The sequence below is a fragment of the Ambystoma mexicanum genome, chromosome 13 (genome assembly GCF_040938575.1).
Source record: "Ambystoma mexicanum isolate Mex_15411 chromosome 13, UKY_AmexF1_1, whole genome shotgun sequence".
Classification (NCBI taxonomy): domain Eukaryota; kingdom Metazoa; phylum Chordata; class Amphibia; order Caudata; family Ambystomatidae; genus Ambystoma; species Ambystoma mexicanum.
In genome coordinates, this window is record NC_090938.1 from 425,735,946 (window position 1) to 425,753,481 (window position 17,536).

Consider the following 17,536-nt stretch of genomic DNA (forward strand, 5'->3'; position numbering starts at 1 on the left):
CACTTTTACAGTCTTGAAATGTGCTGTGATTTAATGCAAAGTATACAGGAATCCTCATTGGTGCTATTTGTCCCATTTCCCAGTCTCAGAGAGGTATTTTCTAAGAGTAAAATAAGTGTGTACCAGACTGTCCATCTTGGAATGATAACTTTCTATCAGAAAATAATTCATATGGTTAGTCTAGTATTGCCCCTTGCAAAATACAAGCAAGGTGGTACACACAGAACACCTTGAACAAAGGGCCAGGTCAGTGGGCCCTCAGATCCCAAATGGCTGTACACTCCGGAGTGTGCCAGTACAGACAGTTTGAAACTGCATTCAGGCAAGGCCTTCCCTAAGAGCAGGTGACAGAAAAACTATGTACTTGGCCAGCAACAGCTGTGTTTTCACATTGGAATTCTTCTGTAAATACTTGAATTACAATATAATGAAACCAGCTTAATTTATATAGCAATTATTTATTCATATTGAGGAGGGGTTTTGTCACACGACAGAGGTGTAGTTTGGGAGTGAGGTGTGCCAGTCAGTGGGGGTAGGATTGCACATTCTGATGTTTCATCCTGGGCACCAAATTGGCTAGAAACTGCCCCGATTACAGGATACATTACAAAAGGTTCAGGCTGGTGCTTCATCAACAAAAAACAGCCCGATCCACGTACCCTGCCATACATGCATAGTGCGACAGGGGTTGGGCCTTTGCGGGGCCTCAGGCTCCATTAGGGGCCTATTCATGAAGACACAAGGAAAAGCACACACCTTATTTTTCAGGGATGACCAGTCCATCCCATCAGAATGCAGAGCAGGAAATCACGAATTATGGCTCATTAGTGACATACTGCCCTACTTTCAGATGGGAAGGGGTGGTACGGTGGGTGGGCCAATCCATGACAGCCACCTTCTCTAAGTAGCAGTGGCCAGGAAAGGCCCTTTCAAATTAGAGGCACCAGGGCATTTCAAACTTTTCACATGAGAGGGGCCTTCCTGAGTCTTCGGGGGGAGGTGGGGCTGGGATGGGGGGGCAACTGCCCCCATGTTGCCAGTCAGAATCAATTTAGCTCATCAATGTATTCAGTTCTCTGTTTTTTCCCTGGTGTTTACAATATGCACTTAGCATTACAAGCTGTGTGCAGCAGACTGGGGAAACAGAGTACAACTTGCTGCATGACCTAGAACCAGTCACAAGTCATCTAACAACCTTAAGGTCCAGCTTTGATAAATACTTCCCTAAAGAAAATGCTGGCATTAATAACTGAGTGATGCAGCCTTTTCTAGCAGAGGAGGTGGTGCAACTTCCATTTGATGCACAGGAGGAGCTGATGGAGGTTTATTCGGACACTACTCTGCAATCTGAATTTAGGAACATTGAAGTGAGTGATTTGTGGCTGAAGGTAATCCTGGAGTATCCTACATTTGCAAGGTCTGCTACACAGTCTCTTACCCTTTGGGTCTTCCTGCTTGTGCGAAATAGGCTTTTCAGCATTGGCTGTACTGAAAACGTAATACTGCACAAGCTGGTAGTGGAGCACAACCTCAGAGTGGCGGTCTCAAAAATAAAGCCACTTATTGACTCACTTTCTGCATAGAGACAGGCCCACCCCTCCCATTAGTACTTGCTCTGTAAAATCAAATTGCCTTCTGCCGAATATACCAATAGGAATGTATATTGAGAAAATAAAAGCCCTATTGTAGAATTTTGTGTTAACTTGCACAGTTTCTACGTTTGGAATGTCTCCCCAACAACATATCCCTAAATTATGGCAGCACGCATTCTGCATCCATCTCTATAAAATAAAAAGAACACCAACAGAGAGGGGTGGGGCGGGGGTACCAAACAATTTATTTTTTGTGTGTCACCTGCCCTGCTTCTTCTTGTTGTGTTCCCTTCTCTGTGATTCTCCCCCGCCCCTTCTGTGCATCTGGCATTGCGCAGCATTGGGCTGTGCCCCTCTCCTCCTCTCTTGTCCCTCTCACTTCCTCCAAGTTTCCTCCGCGCACCCTCTATGGTGCGTGCTCTCGATTTCACCCCTCTACTCCAGATGCTACTCTATATCCTATCCCTCTCACTAAGTCTGGAAGGAACATTTCAAGAATGATATCCTGGTCTCCAACCCGGGTCTTCCTATTGCTGATACCTACACCAGCGCTTCCTCCAGACAGACTCTCTCCGACATCCTCTATTTCGTTACCACTCCAGACCTATGGACACCTAATATGGTCTCTGTTCTCTCCCCTTTCTCCTCCTCTCCCATTAATGGTGGCACCCAATGGGATCTCCTCTTGGCCTTCTAGCATTCCTCCAAAACCATTATCAATGCCTATCTAAATGGTATTGTCATGGTACAGGGCACTCAGCCCAATCTCCTCTTTCTTGAGAGGTGCCTCTTGCATTTTATCAACTTCCTCCCTTCTCTTTCTACCTCATCTCTACCACCCCCCTCCTCTTCCTCTGCCCACTCTCGGGCCACGCTACCGCTTCTGCTGCATGTACTTCACTCCTGTACCCCACCCCAAAAGTCTTTCAAATGTGGAAACCTGCTTCACGTCGCTACACTCAGCTCTTCCTCTGCTGTCAAACACTCCTCTGACATCTGACACCTTCTCGAAGAATGTTAGGTAAAGATATGGGGTAGTACCCTTAGGGTGCACTACAATAACCTTAGCCTCCTGGCAAAAGAGACCCAAACTTTGGCATAAGTCTGAACTACACAGGTTGGTAGTGTGGCCTAGCAGCCAGGCTTATCTCAAGAGGGCTCAATGTGAGCATTAGTTGAGTTACATAGAGATTCACAGTGACAAGTATTCAAACACACACTGATACTCAAGGTTTCTTGATAAAAACAATTATTCATTTATTTATCAGTCATTTTAACAAGCCTTCTTCAGAAGGAGCAATATAAAATCAACACTCAAATACACTTCAGAAATACACACGCTTAAGTTTCTCAGAATCAGTAAAGACCCATTGGGAATGGCACACAGGCAGTTCCTACACCCTGAGGTAACTTAAATAGCTAGGACACTGTGGACATTAATATATTATTGTACATTCAGAGTATGCTTTGAGAGTGTCAAAGAAAAGGGTTATTAGAACAAACAAGAGATCACAAATGTTCTTTAATCAGGCACATACCTTTGGACCCCACAACGCAGAGTAAGTTAAACCCTTCCTGGTAGGATAGGTGCAACACAATAACAGAGGAGAGAAGAGTCATTCAGGGAACCAGGCTGAGCCAATGTCAATGGCCAAAAGTCTATGTGGACTGAAGCACTTCTTGTAGGTGAGTAAAAGTCTTTGCACAATGTTTCTCCTCAGACATCCCCCTCTTTAACCCTCTCACCACTCCATTCTCTCGGACTGACTACTTTCTGCTCTCCTTCCACTTTAAACTTCTTGTCCCCCAGGGCAGAGCAATCACACCAGAGGCACAGAAACTGCTCTCCTGAACACCTGTGAAGATCTGCTCTCTAATCTTGATTCCAGCTTTCCCTATGTCCTCATCCTTCTTGACCTTTCTCTGCTTTTGATACTGTCAATCACGCCATGCTGATCAAACAAATCCACAAGAACCTTGGCATCATTGATCAGGCCCTGGCATGGCTGACCTTCTTCCTGGACCGACCTTCCCAGGTCCAACTTGGGTCCTTTCTCTCCACCACTTCTCTTTCTACATGTGGTGTCCCCCAGGATTCTCACCCTGGCTCTTCAATGTCTCGGTGGCCTCTTTGACCAACCTGATCTCCACTTTCTCTTCTAACATTCAGTGTTATGCAATGACACTCGGCTCTCTTTCAGGCTTCCTTCAGCCTCCTCTACTTCATCACTCATTCCTGACCGTCTATCCACGATTCAGAATTGGTGCACCTCCAACGATCTCTGCCTTAATGCCAGTAAGACTGAGATCCTTCCCATTGGGAGCCCTGCTCCTGCGTTCCCTCTCTCACTCTCCCCGCCCTCTTTGGGCCCTCTCCCTCGCCTTCCTTTGAGGCAAAAAAACATGGTGTCATCTTTGACTCCAGTCTCTCCTTCTCCAATCACATCTCGGACATTGCCAAGAAGGCCAACTTCCAGCTGTATCTGCTCATAGGGCTCAATGGGAATGGGGAGGATGCTAACAACAAGCCTGTTAATGACGAGCTCGTTGTTAGCATCCTGGTCTGCTAGCGGGTCCCGCTAAGGATGCCTGGTTTCACTCGAAGTGCCTATGAGTGTCTCTCTTCTGAGAGTTAATTACTTAATTGGGGCTGTAAATGTGCTACAGGTGTAATAGAAATGTCATAACCACGTCTGCCTTCAGCCACTCGGTTTTATAAGCACCCTGTCTGTCCTTCATTGAAGTCTCTTTAAAACAAAAATGTTTGGCTTTTGTATAAGTATTAGGTATTTGCCATGCACAGGTATTAAAGGCCCACGTACTTGCACTGTTTTGCACCTGCTACCATCAATGGTCAGTTAATACCACTATGGCAGCGCCTGGCAAATGTCTTTCCTATGCCTACACAAAAGCCCAAACTGTTTGCATTGCCGTTGGTCGTTCATTTTGAGAGTCCTTTGAAAGCTGTGTGCGCAGTTCTGCAGATTATTTATCATGCCAAGTGCATTTGCCCACACACATTCCTTTGGCAATCACGCTCCCAGTATATGTAAGGTACTGGGTACCAAATGACAAAGAGCCTCATCCACTCACAGCCCTTTTGTCTTGTTACCCTGACAACAACGCCACTGCATGAGCATTGGGTGGGCCCTTTCCCTCTGGGGAGTCAATACACAGCAAACATGTTAGCACCCATTTACAGTGCTTCCTGCAAACCTGAAAATTGATTTCTGTCATGTAAAGAGTTGATCATTCATATTGGCAATGGTTCTAGGTGCTTGAAAGAGATATCTGGATTGATACATATGTATATATCCTTTTGTAGCTCGTAAAATTGAAACCATGACACCAACATAGAACCACCATTGTGATTGGGTTCCCATCAATGCAAACTAAAACTGTAAAAATGGCATATTAGCATGACATCTGTTATATGAGAATGAAGGGTGAATAGCACTCCATGTGAGGGCCATGCCTTGGAATTACATTTCAGCCCAGAGGCTACTCACTGATCTGCCTGTCGGGCTGGCGAGGCGGGATGACGATCCATGTTGAAATGTCGCACAGCCGGCTCCTGGTAATGCGGCTGCCACTGCGGGAGAGTCTGGTAGTGGCCGGGGTAAGGGTCATAGTGGTGATGGTAGACTATATCCGCTTCCTCATCTTCAATCTCCAGAGGCACTACATTGATCTGTCGGGGACCAAATACAATAGGGGATTGAGGAAACATTTTTCTCTTGAAGTATCTATAGGTACCATCTGGAGAGTATGATGAAACACAAATGCAAGTAAATACACGAGTGCCCCTCTTAAAACCCAGATTTAGTGTGGTGTCTGTCTCTTGATGGGCAACATAAAACACAAGAAACACAAAAGCTCTGGCTTCGAAGTTGCTGTCAGTCATAATCAAAAAAAACCCTTTCTCCCTTTGGCCATTTTACAGATATCCAGGAACACCTGGCAGATACCTGTGCCAGCCAATGCAGTGTTATAGAAAGAAAGTAGAGTCCAACCTACCTCACCCTTGAGGCGCTATGGTAGTCGTTGACACACAGCAACAAGAAACTAGTGTGGCATGATTTGATTACGCTAGTGTGGCACACATGTAGTTTAAACAAAGTATATTCTAAAACAGAAAGTTAAAAATAGTGACAGCAAACCATATAACAGAGTGGTGTATGCACAAGCATATCTAATTACAATTCATGGTTTGTCACAGTATTCAATACACAACATAGTTTGTGGGGCATGGATTAGTTTCATAGCCGATCTCAAAAGGGCACAGTCAATAGCGCCTCAAGGGTGAGGCAGCTTGGACTCTACTTACTTTCTATATCTTTGTCATACCCTCATGAGTCAAGCCCCCCCCTAACCAATAAAAAGAGGGTTTATAGCCTACTTTTGTCAACAGCCAATGCAGTGTGCCATTTTATTGTTCCTTTCCCCTCCTCCTTTGTGTATTCAATATGTATCACTCCCTTGTTCCCTCCCTTTCCTGTGGGCACTTTGAAACAGTATGTCCCTGCTGTACAAGCGCCTAATAAGCAAACAATAAATACATTTCTTCCGGTGCCTTCTCCACAGTGCTTCGAGGCAGCTAGGTGATCCCAAGATGTAGAAATCACAGGAAACACTCGTATAACCTCAGTTAAAGGGATGCAATCATTATGCGCATGGGCAAAGTCGATGCTGTGATGAAAAGCCCACCTTCAGATAACCAACACTACAGCGAAGACATGCCAGACCTTCTTTCCTCGCTGTTCAATGGTGTGCAGTATAAATCACACTGATATAATATGATAATTACCGGTCGGATTGGCTCCTTAACAGAAGGTGCTTCAGAAAACATTGACAAATATCACTCTCCTTTTGTTAAATCTATATTATTACTTTTTCAAGACTCCATGATATTGAAAGATGACAAGAAACATCCTTGAAATCCACATATATCGTGCTTGCAGTAGACTTTATATCCCTCTGTACTTTTATCAAACAAAAAGTTGACCTTCTTTCGGCTGAGTACTTCCTCAAAAATGTATCTGCAACAAAAACATCATAGGGGCACGGTGAGCATGCTGTTATATTTCAGTCTGCTCAACATCATTGTTTCGTTTGATGGAAACCTGTATTAGCAAAGCAACTCTCTCCTAGAGGCTCTCATTTTCTTCGCTGCGGGTTTCCTTACTGGGTCCGCTCAGAGGAATCAATACCATGGAAGGTGCACAGAGGTGGGCTCCTGTCCTGCGGCAGTTCCAGGAGGACGGCACTGTGGGCTGATGGGACATTTTGTCCCAACCCAAATGAGTTTCCAGGGGATTATAAAGTATCAAAGGCCACTCAATGTTCTTGTGTTCTCTATGTCTCTTGCACCCCCCATGCTATAATTGCCTGATGGTGTTGTGAAGGGTGTTGCTGTGGCCTGACATTTTTTCCCGATGAGCCTGCGTACGGTGTTCACGCAGGAGGCGTGTAGCATGGATGTCCCATGATCTACCCTCTGAATCATAAATGAATCAATCAAGTAAACAAAGCGGTCCTTTATCCATCTGGTATTTAGAATTCTCTGAACCTTATAGTGTGTGTGCTTTTTTCTGATGATAGCTGGTCGTCTTCAGCTTCATACTTACTGTGGCATGGATTTGACCATCATACCTGGTCCCCTTGGTATGCATGAGAAAACTGATTCAGAAAAAAACTGTTATGGTAGCTCAAAGGATACATTGAGTGGGTTTTCTAGGTCCACAGAAAAAGCATCAACAATGTAATGGTGATGCTGCAGGATTGGGCTCCCTTCTGTGTACCCACATCTGTACAAAAAGTATACTAGACTTTATTGCATGCAAATAGAAACTTTCATTTCTAAACCACTGAAGTTGTTGCCATAGGTAACCAAGTCATGTAGCTAAGATTTCTGTGAGTGGAGATGAGGTAAAACATTCAATATGGTTGAGGGGATGTACCTGTGGGAATCATTTAATAAGTCTAATTTTCTGGGGGAATTAATAGGATAATTATAAATCTATATCACTCCTCGACTGTGAGGGGTGCATTAAATGGGATGATCTCATCACTGCTGCTGTTCACTGTGTTCCCAGAGCCATTTGCCAAATATTTAATGAAAGGAGGCACCGAATACACGAATGCACAGAGAAAATGAGTTGGGTCTTTTTGCAGGACTTGAAAAGGAGGAAGCGTTTTTTGAAAAATTATTGCAGGAAGATGTGGCTCTATTAGGTCCTTATCAGGGATTTCTGTTTTTTCTTGCACCGTTCTTCTATATCATTGGTGGATTTGCAATTTGAAGTGGCAAAAACATGGGGGCTTTATTTTGTTTCAAGAGACGCACAAAAGCATATGTACTTGCACAGCAACCACTACATCACGAATGGGAGTAATGTGAAAATGGACTATCACACAAAATGGCGGAACGATGGGAAACACGTAAAAAGATGCCCAATCTGGAGCAGATGATTGTGTTAAAATGCTCTTGTGGTGAAATACGGTGACTTGGGTTAATTAGATGGATGGATGGATGATGGATGACTTAGATAAGAATATGCATCTCTCCCATTACTTGATTTTAAATTAGCACTGCTGCTCCTCAATTGTGGAGCGGATACCCAGATACAGTAGTGCTTATTATAGGTCAGGAATCTCTAGAACATTGGCTTGATGAAAGGATTACGAAGCTAGAAAACACCTTTGACACATTGATTGATCTGTAGCACAGGCATAGGTGCTGTGCTTGGGCATAACCGTCCACAGGGGCCAAACGTAATTAAAACACTAGCCTCCATCTCTGGGAAGCCAGGAGGTGCCAGACCTGATGGCCTTCAGACTTGCTAGGATATTTTTGAGATCCCCTGGGTTTGCAATGAGGACCAAGTGTGGACTTGGCGTTTTGCAAAGACTTCAGTGTTGCCTTCTAAATAGCGGCACACGTCCATGAAGCTAAACTGAGAGGGTCATGGGGCCACCATTAAATGCTGTTCCATTATCTGTTGATGACATTACATTATCTCCATGCCCTAAAGTATCAAATCCACTCATTTGTAAATTCAGGATGAAATTAAAAATGCAGAAAACCTCCCCTGATTTCTGCGAAAGAGGGTGGAATGTACAAGCACATTCTCTTCACTTAAACCAAAGAAGATGCCCTTTGTAAATTCTGTGCAACTTTTTTTACTTTGCTCAAATTTTGGTGCAATAGAAACCTATATTCACATTACACCGTGGTTCTAATTGTGCACCCACAAAACATGGTTAGAAATAATATGCCTCGGTATATTGATTCCATTGTTATGTCTCTGCTACTGACAGATCTAAGGAGTTCACCAAAGGGCTGACAAGTAGGTATACAAGTTATATGTTTTCTCTCTCTGCGTCTAAACTCTTCAGGTGGAATAATAACATTTGTATCTGTTGTCTCATGCGGTTGCTTTTTTATCCCGTTAAACCTTTTTTAAGTTTTTTATTTATTTATTGTGCATTAGTTAAACTAATAAAACATTAAGCACAGTTTAAATAACAATATGTTTACAAATGATATAATCAAAAATAATAAAATAACCGTAATTACTTCATCCATACAACCAAAACAAGTAGGATAAAAATGAATATTAAAATCGATTAATCTAGCAATCAAAGAAATACATATCAGATAAAATACATATACAACAATTCACTGAGAGATCATTTCGGGGAAATACTGGTATCATGATAATTCAGAATATAAAAGCTAGACCAGTTTCCGCAAGAAACGTTTTGCTAGCGTAACGGTCTGTCTGCACAGGTGCAGTGCTGCTCCAAGTGTCTAGTATCTATGATCAGTCGTTTAGAAGCTCATGGCTCAAGCATTTCCATCACAGTTTGACCGCTTCTACTATCAGAGATCTGCATTGTTAGCTTGGATACATATTTCAATGTCTAGTAGGAATCATTGCATCCACCAGCCATCTGAAGACTGTAGATACAATTAAAACATGCGCCTTTATTTCAATGCAATTCAAATTGCATGTATTGCTCTAACTTGATGTTTGATGTAGCTATTTTCTCAGATTATGCGAAATCAGGTCAGATTCAAAAATGGAGTGCCAGGAGCAGGTCTCTGTTGGAGAATGGGAGTGGGGGCGGTCAACCAGCAGCCTATTGCAACGCCATAACTTGTACTTACCATCTGCATATCTCTCAAGCGTTACTCTAAAAAGTGGTCTTCTGTCCTCTCACCAATGGCTACCCCCGTCCAACGATGTAAAGCTGCCAACCTGCTCTCAAATGGAGTGCCGTATAATTCACATTAGGTTTGCCGAACATGATTCAGTTGATGCAGTGCTCGTTCGTATAGGTTGGCTCATTCGGAAGCTGCTTTTTAATGTGTACATCCCTTTCACTTGCCATGTTGAAAAATAATCTGGAAGCTTCCCATTACTGGGGCCTAGTGGAAATAATGGCGCTGAGACAAAAGGGGGTTTATTGTGATGAAGTTTGAGGCATGGTCTTGGCATCATCATCTACCTCACAAATATCCATCCATTAAAGTAGGGCCTTCAGTGAGGCTTAATTGCCCCTCTTCCACACCAACTTCCCTCAGTTGCCCACCAGTACCCGTCTCTCCCCCACCTCCATTCACCCCATAGCCTTAGAAGTGAGGTATTATCTTCTGTGTGTTGCTTTGATATACAAGCTCCCAGACCTATTTGTGCATATTTAGGAACTTTGGGTTTCACCCTAAATTACCCAGGATAATCCAGACGTGGACCCCTTGCTCACTTTTCTCAGAGGCGCACAGCTCCACCTCAATGATGAGGCCTGACTAGACAGATACAAGTGTCTGGGGTTGCTGTTGGTACTCTTGTTCAGAGGAGAATTGCCTAGCATTGCAGTGCCGGACTGCCCCTGTGGGTGGGACTGTAGGAGATTCTTTGAGGTTATATCTAGTATTTCATGGTATTTTATGGTCTCTTGCTATGGTGGTATTTTCTTGGCACTTGGCAATATATTGTGTTAAACATTTTGGTGTATTTTTTTTAGTTGTGAGACTAATTTCAGAATACTCTCTGATTTCACCAGGGTCACAAACAGTAAACAATTACTGGACTTAATGCACTCTAGATAAATGGCTCATTCTCTCCTGTGATGTTTTATCTACAACATCACTTTGATGCCCTTTTGGCTGTGTTTTGAAATAAAATTACATAAAGCATACAAATGAATTACAACATTCAGCCTCTCTAAGTAAACTAATTTACCATGGCTAACCTTGCTTTGAGATTTTCTTTACCACACATTTATCTCTCTATGTGTGTCAAATCAATGAGGCTAAATGCAGAAGAAATACACTAAAACCAAATTACCTTTTCAGACTTGTTCTTTATCATAAACTAGAATTATGCAAGTTACACAGAGTGACACGTACAGCAACATTGTAATTCACAATGTAAGCACATTTTTTCTTGCAACAGCATTCAACACTCTGTCTGCGATAATGTTCAAAGCTCTGACAAATCAACCATGGTTTCACAACAAAAGTTGGCCAGATAAATATATTTTGAATAACAGCAAAACTTTTAGAAATATGAACAACGTTTTAAATGCCAATTTAAATTTGCATCGTTAATCCAGGTCCCTACAAATGAATGGAATTATCTAATCTGTGCTACATAGTTTCACTCCATTCACTCACCTCTCAAACCTCATATTTACCTAGACTAAGCGGACGATATTCCCTGACTCAGCTTGGCAGTGTTCCAGGGTCATTCAAAGCTAAGGTTGCTCCAGATTACGTAGCCCTTCTAAAGAAGATTGCCAACCCAGGAGAGAGACAGCCACAGCAGACAGTCATCCCAGCACCAGCCCTCTGCTCCTCCGTCAGTGAGTGCAAGAATAAGAATGCCTCTCTCACTCTGCCTAAAACCCTTTTCATAAAGAAACTTATCACTCAATAGAACCTCCCTTTGATAAGATCATCCCACTGAAACCTCACATGATTTCCTCTGTGCCATTTTAATTGTGCCAACTACATTGCTGAAGGGAAAATTATATATCACAGTGAAAACAAGCCTTACGAGTGCTAGAAATTATTTTTGCAATGCTGTAACATTGAAATCAAGTACCCTGAGCACAGGCTATTTTGTGTGATCCACATATTTTGTTTACTTTACTTGGATGTGGCTAGTTACCAATCTTATCAAGCTTCTCAGTTTCTCATTTAAGAGTTATTTTTCTATCAAGAGGTCCAACTAATCATGATCTGTACATTTTGTATTTGCTCTGCTTCCTCTTCACACAGATGGCTTTCCAAACCATGTTATCAGTTCATCTATTTACAAATATTCTGTGCCGCGTGTGCTAGAATCACTTTTGCTATTGAATCATACTCATTCTGCTGATATCAAATTACCAAAAGCAACGGAGAATGGACAAGACATTTACTTACACACACACACACACACACACACCCCCCAGCCGCCCTTTTTTTGGGGAGAAGATACAGACCAGCTTTCAGAATCCACAGGATCTTGGCAAAGATCACAGTGATCCCTGGAAATGTCAGGCTCAACCCGGATGTTTAGGTCACAACCCCACATTCTCACCAACACTTGATCTCAGCCTCACTTATGTCGATTCACCAAAATGCCAGGGGTAGTGGAAGTGACATCACAGGAAGTGATGTCACTTGTCCTTTGACCCGGATGGCATCAGTTCCCATTTAACCCTGGTGGCAATTCCAAAAGTGGCTTTCTGGAGTAAACCAATTTAAAATACATACTGAAGCAGACAAGAATATGCTAGATGCCAACTACATTTGTAACATGAGTGCTACCTTCATATGCCCTGGATGGGGGTCATTATATATTAGGGTTAGACCCAATTGAACAACATACTCCAAGGTAATATTGGTTCCACCAACGGGATCACTATTTGAAGATTTTAATATATCTTTAAAGATTAATTATGGCAAAGCATTGAGCAATTCTGGGAAATGCTGTGGCCGAATTCTTGCATACATGGATTCAGAAAAGCTTGCATGGATGGAAGGCTAGTGAAAATGTACAATAAATTGAAAATTGTAAAATGGACAAAGATATACAGAGAATGTGCTTGCATAACTACAAAGGGAGCTAACCACACACCTGAGGACAGATAAGGAGATGCTGAGATTCCCAGGGCTGACATATTGTTACATTCATATGTGCTTTCTTATTAACTTACTAGGCTCCCTACAAAGGTAGGGTCCCCTAAGAGGGATCCCTTGGCAAGAAATAAATTGTCAGCTCTGTAAAAGCAAGGGGGAAGCAAAAACACCAAAACATAGGCCGATTGGCTGTAGCGCAACACTAGGGTCAGGGGAAATGTGGTAGGGAAGGATCATAAGGAGATTACAGAATTTAAACAGTGAAGTTAAGTGGGCTAGGCAGTTGTTTGGAAACTCTATCCCAAATACTATTGCTTTAGTGTGAATATATTAATAATGATACACAAAAGGTTGGGGGAAAATGTTTTTTTCAATTAGTCCAGGTAATGAAGTAGGGAAGGGAGTAATTGTCAGATGGTTGGAAAATGTAAATTGGGGGTTAGAAAGGGAGGCCCTGATTGGTGTATAGAATAGTGCATTGTATTGCATTGTGGTGAATCAATTAATGTCTGTAATGTTTGTTTTAGAATGTTGTGTCTGATGTAATTTATTGCCATTTCAATGAAATAAGAGTTGTGAAGTATGATTAAAATTGTGTTAATGTTTTTAATAAACTAGAAACACACACCAACAAATAGACAGAGGAACTGCAATTTGAGAATCGCTGGTGGCCTTAAAAAGCTAGAATTTTAAAAAAAATATATTTTTTTTTTTAAATAGCATTTTGGTTTACACAAAAGAAAACCTTCAGCTATTATATGTCCAGTCTTCAGACAGCACACAAGTAAAAGAGAAAAGATCAGAGATACATAAAAGTAAAAAGGACTTTTCAAATTAATGTCTCATTCTCATTAGTATACAGTAAGTTCATTCTGTTTGAACCTTCACTCTAAAGTCTATAGAAAAAGGCTTTGCGTGGTCCAACTTTTTAGAATTGTACAGTTGCAGTTTCTTCAGATTTGTTTCCCCGTTTGGTGGCAATTTTTTTGAAAATGATTGGTAAAAATTTTGCTACTGCTAGGTTGCCTGACATTTTTCCTCCTTCAAGGAGATTTCTCCACCAAGTGTCAACATCTCTAACGTGATAATTTTCTCAAAGTTCTCCCAAGTAAAGTGCTCTTTCCTTTCTGAGCAATGGACATTGATGTAATAGATGTTTCATACATTCAGGCTCCTGCATGTCTAGGCAGAGCCTACAGTTCTTTGGTTCTTGCTTACATCTCACTCTATATTTGTTGTCTCTGCTGGGCCAAAGATTGAGGCGAAATCTCAAATAGGCTGTTCATAGGAACCAATTCAGGAAAATTAACAGGTACCTTGGCAATCTGTTCAGTTTCCAGGGTTTGGACCAGAACTCTTCATAACCTTGATACTTGTATAAATCTTCTTGTGGTTCGATCCAGTAGTGTTCATACATCTTTTTTTTTTACTTGATCAGGATTTGTGATCAGCGATTCTTTAGATTCATTTAGATTTCTTAAAATGGCAGAACAGATCTTTGCCAATTCTGTTAGTAACAGCTCCTTTTGATCATCTATGGCTTTTTTGAACACCTTAAAGCCTCCAGTCAGAACCTCTTCTCGACATTTTCTAAAGAATGAGATGGTTTTTTACTCCGCTATAGCTTTCAGCGAGGATAAGGCCAGTTCCCTATGAATGATTTGTATCGGTTAGGATTTAGGGAGTTGAAGTGTTGTCCTCCAGAATGTTCCTTCTAGTAACAGCCATATCTTAGCAGGTAGCAAGAATGAAGTTTCGGCCCGTACATTAGAATTGGGACAAATTTAGCTCTATTTAATGCAACCAACGGCTTTAGGGAAAATCTGCAGAAACATTAACTGTATTTTTGCTTGGCCTGCCAGATTTTTTACCTTGATTTTTAGGTCAATAATTCTTTGTGCCTCGTTTCTGTCATTGTTCACACGCACACTAAGGTAAGTTAATGCTGGGACTTCTGTCATTTTTTTGTTGTTTAGAGTCCATACTTTATGTTTCCTTTTTTCCCCTGCTTGAGGGACCAAATATCAATATTCTTCATTTATTCGGATTTATGGTCATTTTATTAGTATCAACGTAGCTCTGCAATGCTGCTAGTTGGTGCTGGAGGCCTATAGGAGTCTGATCGATCAGAACTATGTCATCTGCATAAATTAGTCTTCCCACCGATGAGCCAGGTATTTTTGGTGGAAAAATTCTTGCTTGGAAAAAGGCTTCTTCGATGTCCGATGTAAAAATCTTGTATAGTTCTGGTACCAACCTGCACCCCTGTTTTAAACCTGTGTTGGTAAGTATCTTCTCAGACATCAGACCTTCCTTGTTTAATATTATTTTAATTGATGTTTGTGTAGATCTTTAATGTTGTCAAGTATCACCTCCAGACACTTCCACTGGGTTAGTTTCTCCCAAAGGGCTGGTCTTTTGATGGTATCAAACGCCTTTGATAAGATCCCTTCCCCTTAGCGAAACCCGACTGCTGTGCCCCGACGTTTCAGCCCACTTAACTAATGCTTTTAACAATATGGAAGCAAAGATCTTTCCAGGCATGTCAAAAAGGGCTGTAGGCCTATAACTCTCCGGGCTAGTTCTGAGACCTTTCTTGGAGATTGGAACGATCACACTTTCCTTCCATGTTAAGGGAACTTTGCCTGATGTTAAGACATATGTATATAGATGATGTTGGAATGTTGCCCATTCTTCAGGGTCACTTTTTAGGGCCACGTTGGACATCCCGTCCGGCCCTGGCGCTCTTGAGTTCTTTAATTTTCTTATAGTTATTTCCAGAGCACCTATTTCAATATCCAAGTCAATTTGATCTTGGCATCTCTTACTTGACCTAGTTGAGTCAAGGTAAGCGTTGTCTTGTAATTCGTTGTAATACCTACACCATAGGGATTCCGGAATAGGGTTAGCATTTAGTGCATCTTGGGGCTTTTCCTTTTCATTTAGGAGAGCCCAGGTATCCGTCATGTTCCTTTTGCATATAGGCATTAACATCTGTTGGGAGTCACGGTTTAGCATTGTTTTCTTGTGAATCAGTAGCCAGTTGCGGTATTTTTGCTTGATACTGCGGATCTCAGTTGTTCTGCTCATCAGTTTACTTTTGTTGATTTGATTGATTGTTTCCCTTAACGTTCTTTTCTTTTGGACGATTTCCCTGTTGTAAGCATGTCGATGGGTCATAGTCTGTTTGATGCCTCCCGATTTAGAAATGGTCTGAAAAATGTTCAGTCATGGAAAACATAGTTGATTATCTGCTGAGGAATTTGCTGATTCAACTCTATTATCGTGGTTATCAATTTTCCAGTCAGGATAGGGATCTTTTCGGGTTGAAATTTTAACCTGGTTTGTCCTGGATTAATTGTCAGATCATGCTCATAATATTGATGCTTAGTTCTATAATACAGATCATAGCAAGTTAGCTTCACTGGGTTGTGGTCACTCAACTCCATATTTTTTACTTCCAATTTCTGAATAAAACTTGACATATTGGATGAAACTGCAATGTAATCCAATATTGCCTCCGATTTTTTGCTGTGTCAGGTCAGCGTTGCTGGTATGTCTACCATCGTGGCTCCATTTAGAATAGTGCAGTCCCATGATTGAATTGCTGTAATCCATGCTTGACCTTGTTTCCGTTTATGTGTAGCTGATGTTATAATGTCTTCAATTATGTTATTTTTGTCTAGACAGGTGCAATTCAAATCGCCTACAATTATTATAAACGGATCATTCCATTTGGCTCATTGATCGTCAATTCGCGTCAAAATGACTGTAGGGAGAAGGGTGTACTTAAGCCTTCCGGGTGCCAATACATGTTTGTTAAAATAAGGATTTGGTTCTGACTTGCGTCCTCAGCTTTAGGTAGTTGTACCACGAAAAACTGAATGTATTGAAATAGGTTTGTGGCTTTCAACACTGTCCAGTTTAAGTCATCCTTGATAGCTGTCAGTAGCCCAACCATTGGTCTTCCCATTGGGCCTTTCACTGCTTGATTTAAAAAAAAACACTGTAGCCTTTCATAATCGGGGTATCTCTCAGCCATGTTTCTTGAAGGCAGAGAACTGACAGTTCTTCGTTTTCAAATTCATTTTTAGATAATAAGTGATGGAAACCTCTGGTGTTCCAAGTTATTATAGACCATTCTTTCCTTTCTGGTGTCATTAGGCATTATTGCTTTTTCATTTGTTCTGCTGCTAATTTAACCAGCCATTTCCATCTTGTCTGCTCTTCATCCGATGGTTGAAACACCTGGGGTTGAGTACATTGTTTGCTTAGGAGTCTCATAGGCTTCTTGAAATTGCGATTTCCTTGCTTGGGTTCTGAGATCTTTTTCAAATACCGGTGTTGGTTCTTTAATTTTTTCTGTTAAAAAGAAGCCAAAAGGCTTCAAAGTCTTTACTTCCGCCAGCAGCAGTTGGTGCACTAGTTGTGATTCCATATGAACACATACTCGATCCATATATGTTTTATCTGGGAATTCGATTAGTGCTATATCCTTTGAGCTTATTGGGCTGAGAGTCGGAATTTGGTGGAATAGTCTCAGCACATTGGCACAATTCAGGGGCAAACCATCAGGCACGTGTAAGATCCTCTCTAGAGATAGCACTCTGCTCTTGTCTTCACTAATTTTGTTCAGATTTGGGAGATTTGGAGGCAAGGTAGTTTGATTTTCTAAAGACAATGTGTGGCTCCTTTCCTTGGTTATTTGTGCCTCGGTGCTCTAGGAGAAGCGCAGCTTTTATATCCGGGCGCTATTCGGTGTTTTTTATCCTAATGTGTTTTCCCTAACCTCCAATTCCTGTGCTGGTGG

The 17,536-nt window shown here is 41.7% G+C and overlaps 1 protein-coding gene across 2 annotated transcripts in view; it reads right to left on the reverse strand.

Moving 5' to 3' along the window:
- PRR29 (proline rich 29) overlaps nucleotides 1-17,536 on the reverse strand; it is a 566,376-nt gene that overhangs the window by 36,116 nt on the left and 512,724 nt on the right. For both annotated transcript variants that reach the window (XM_069634035.1, XM_069634036.1), the window contains exon 4: nucleotides 5,102-5,283. In XM_069634035.1, the coding sequence (XP_069490136.1) occupies nucleotides 5,102-5,283 (182 nt within the window). The remainder of the gene's footprint in view (nucleotides 1-5,101; nucleotides 5,284-17,536) is intronic.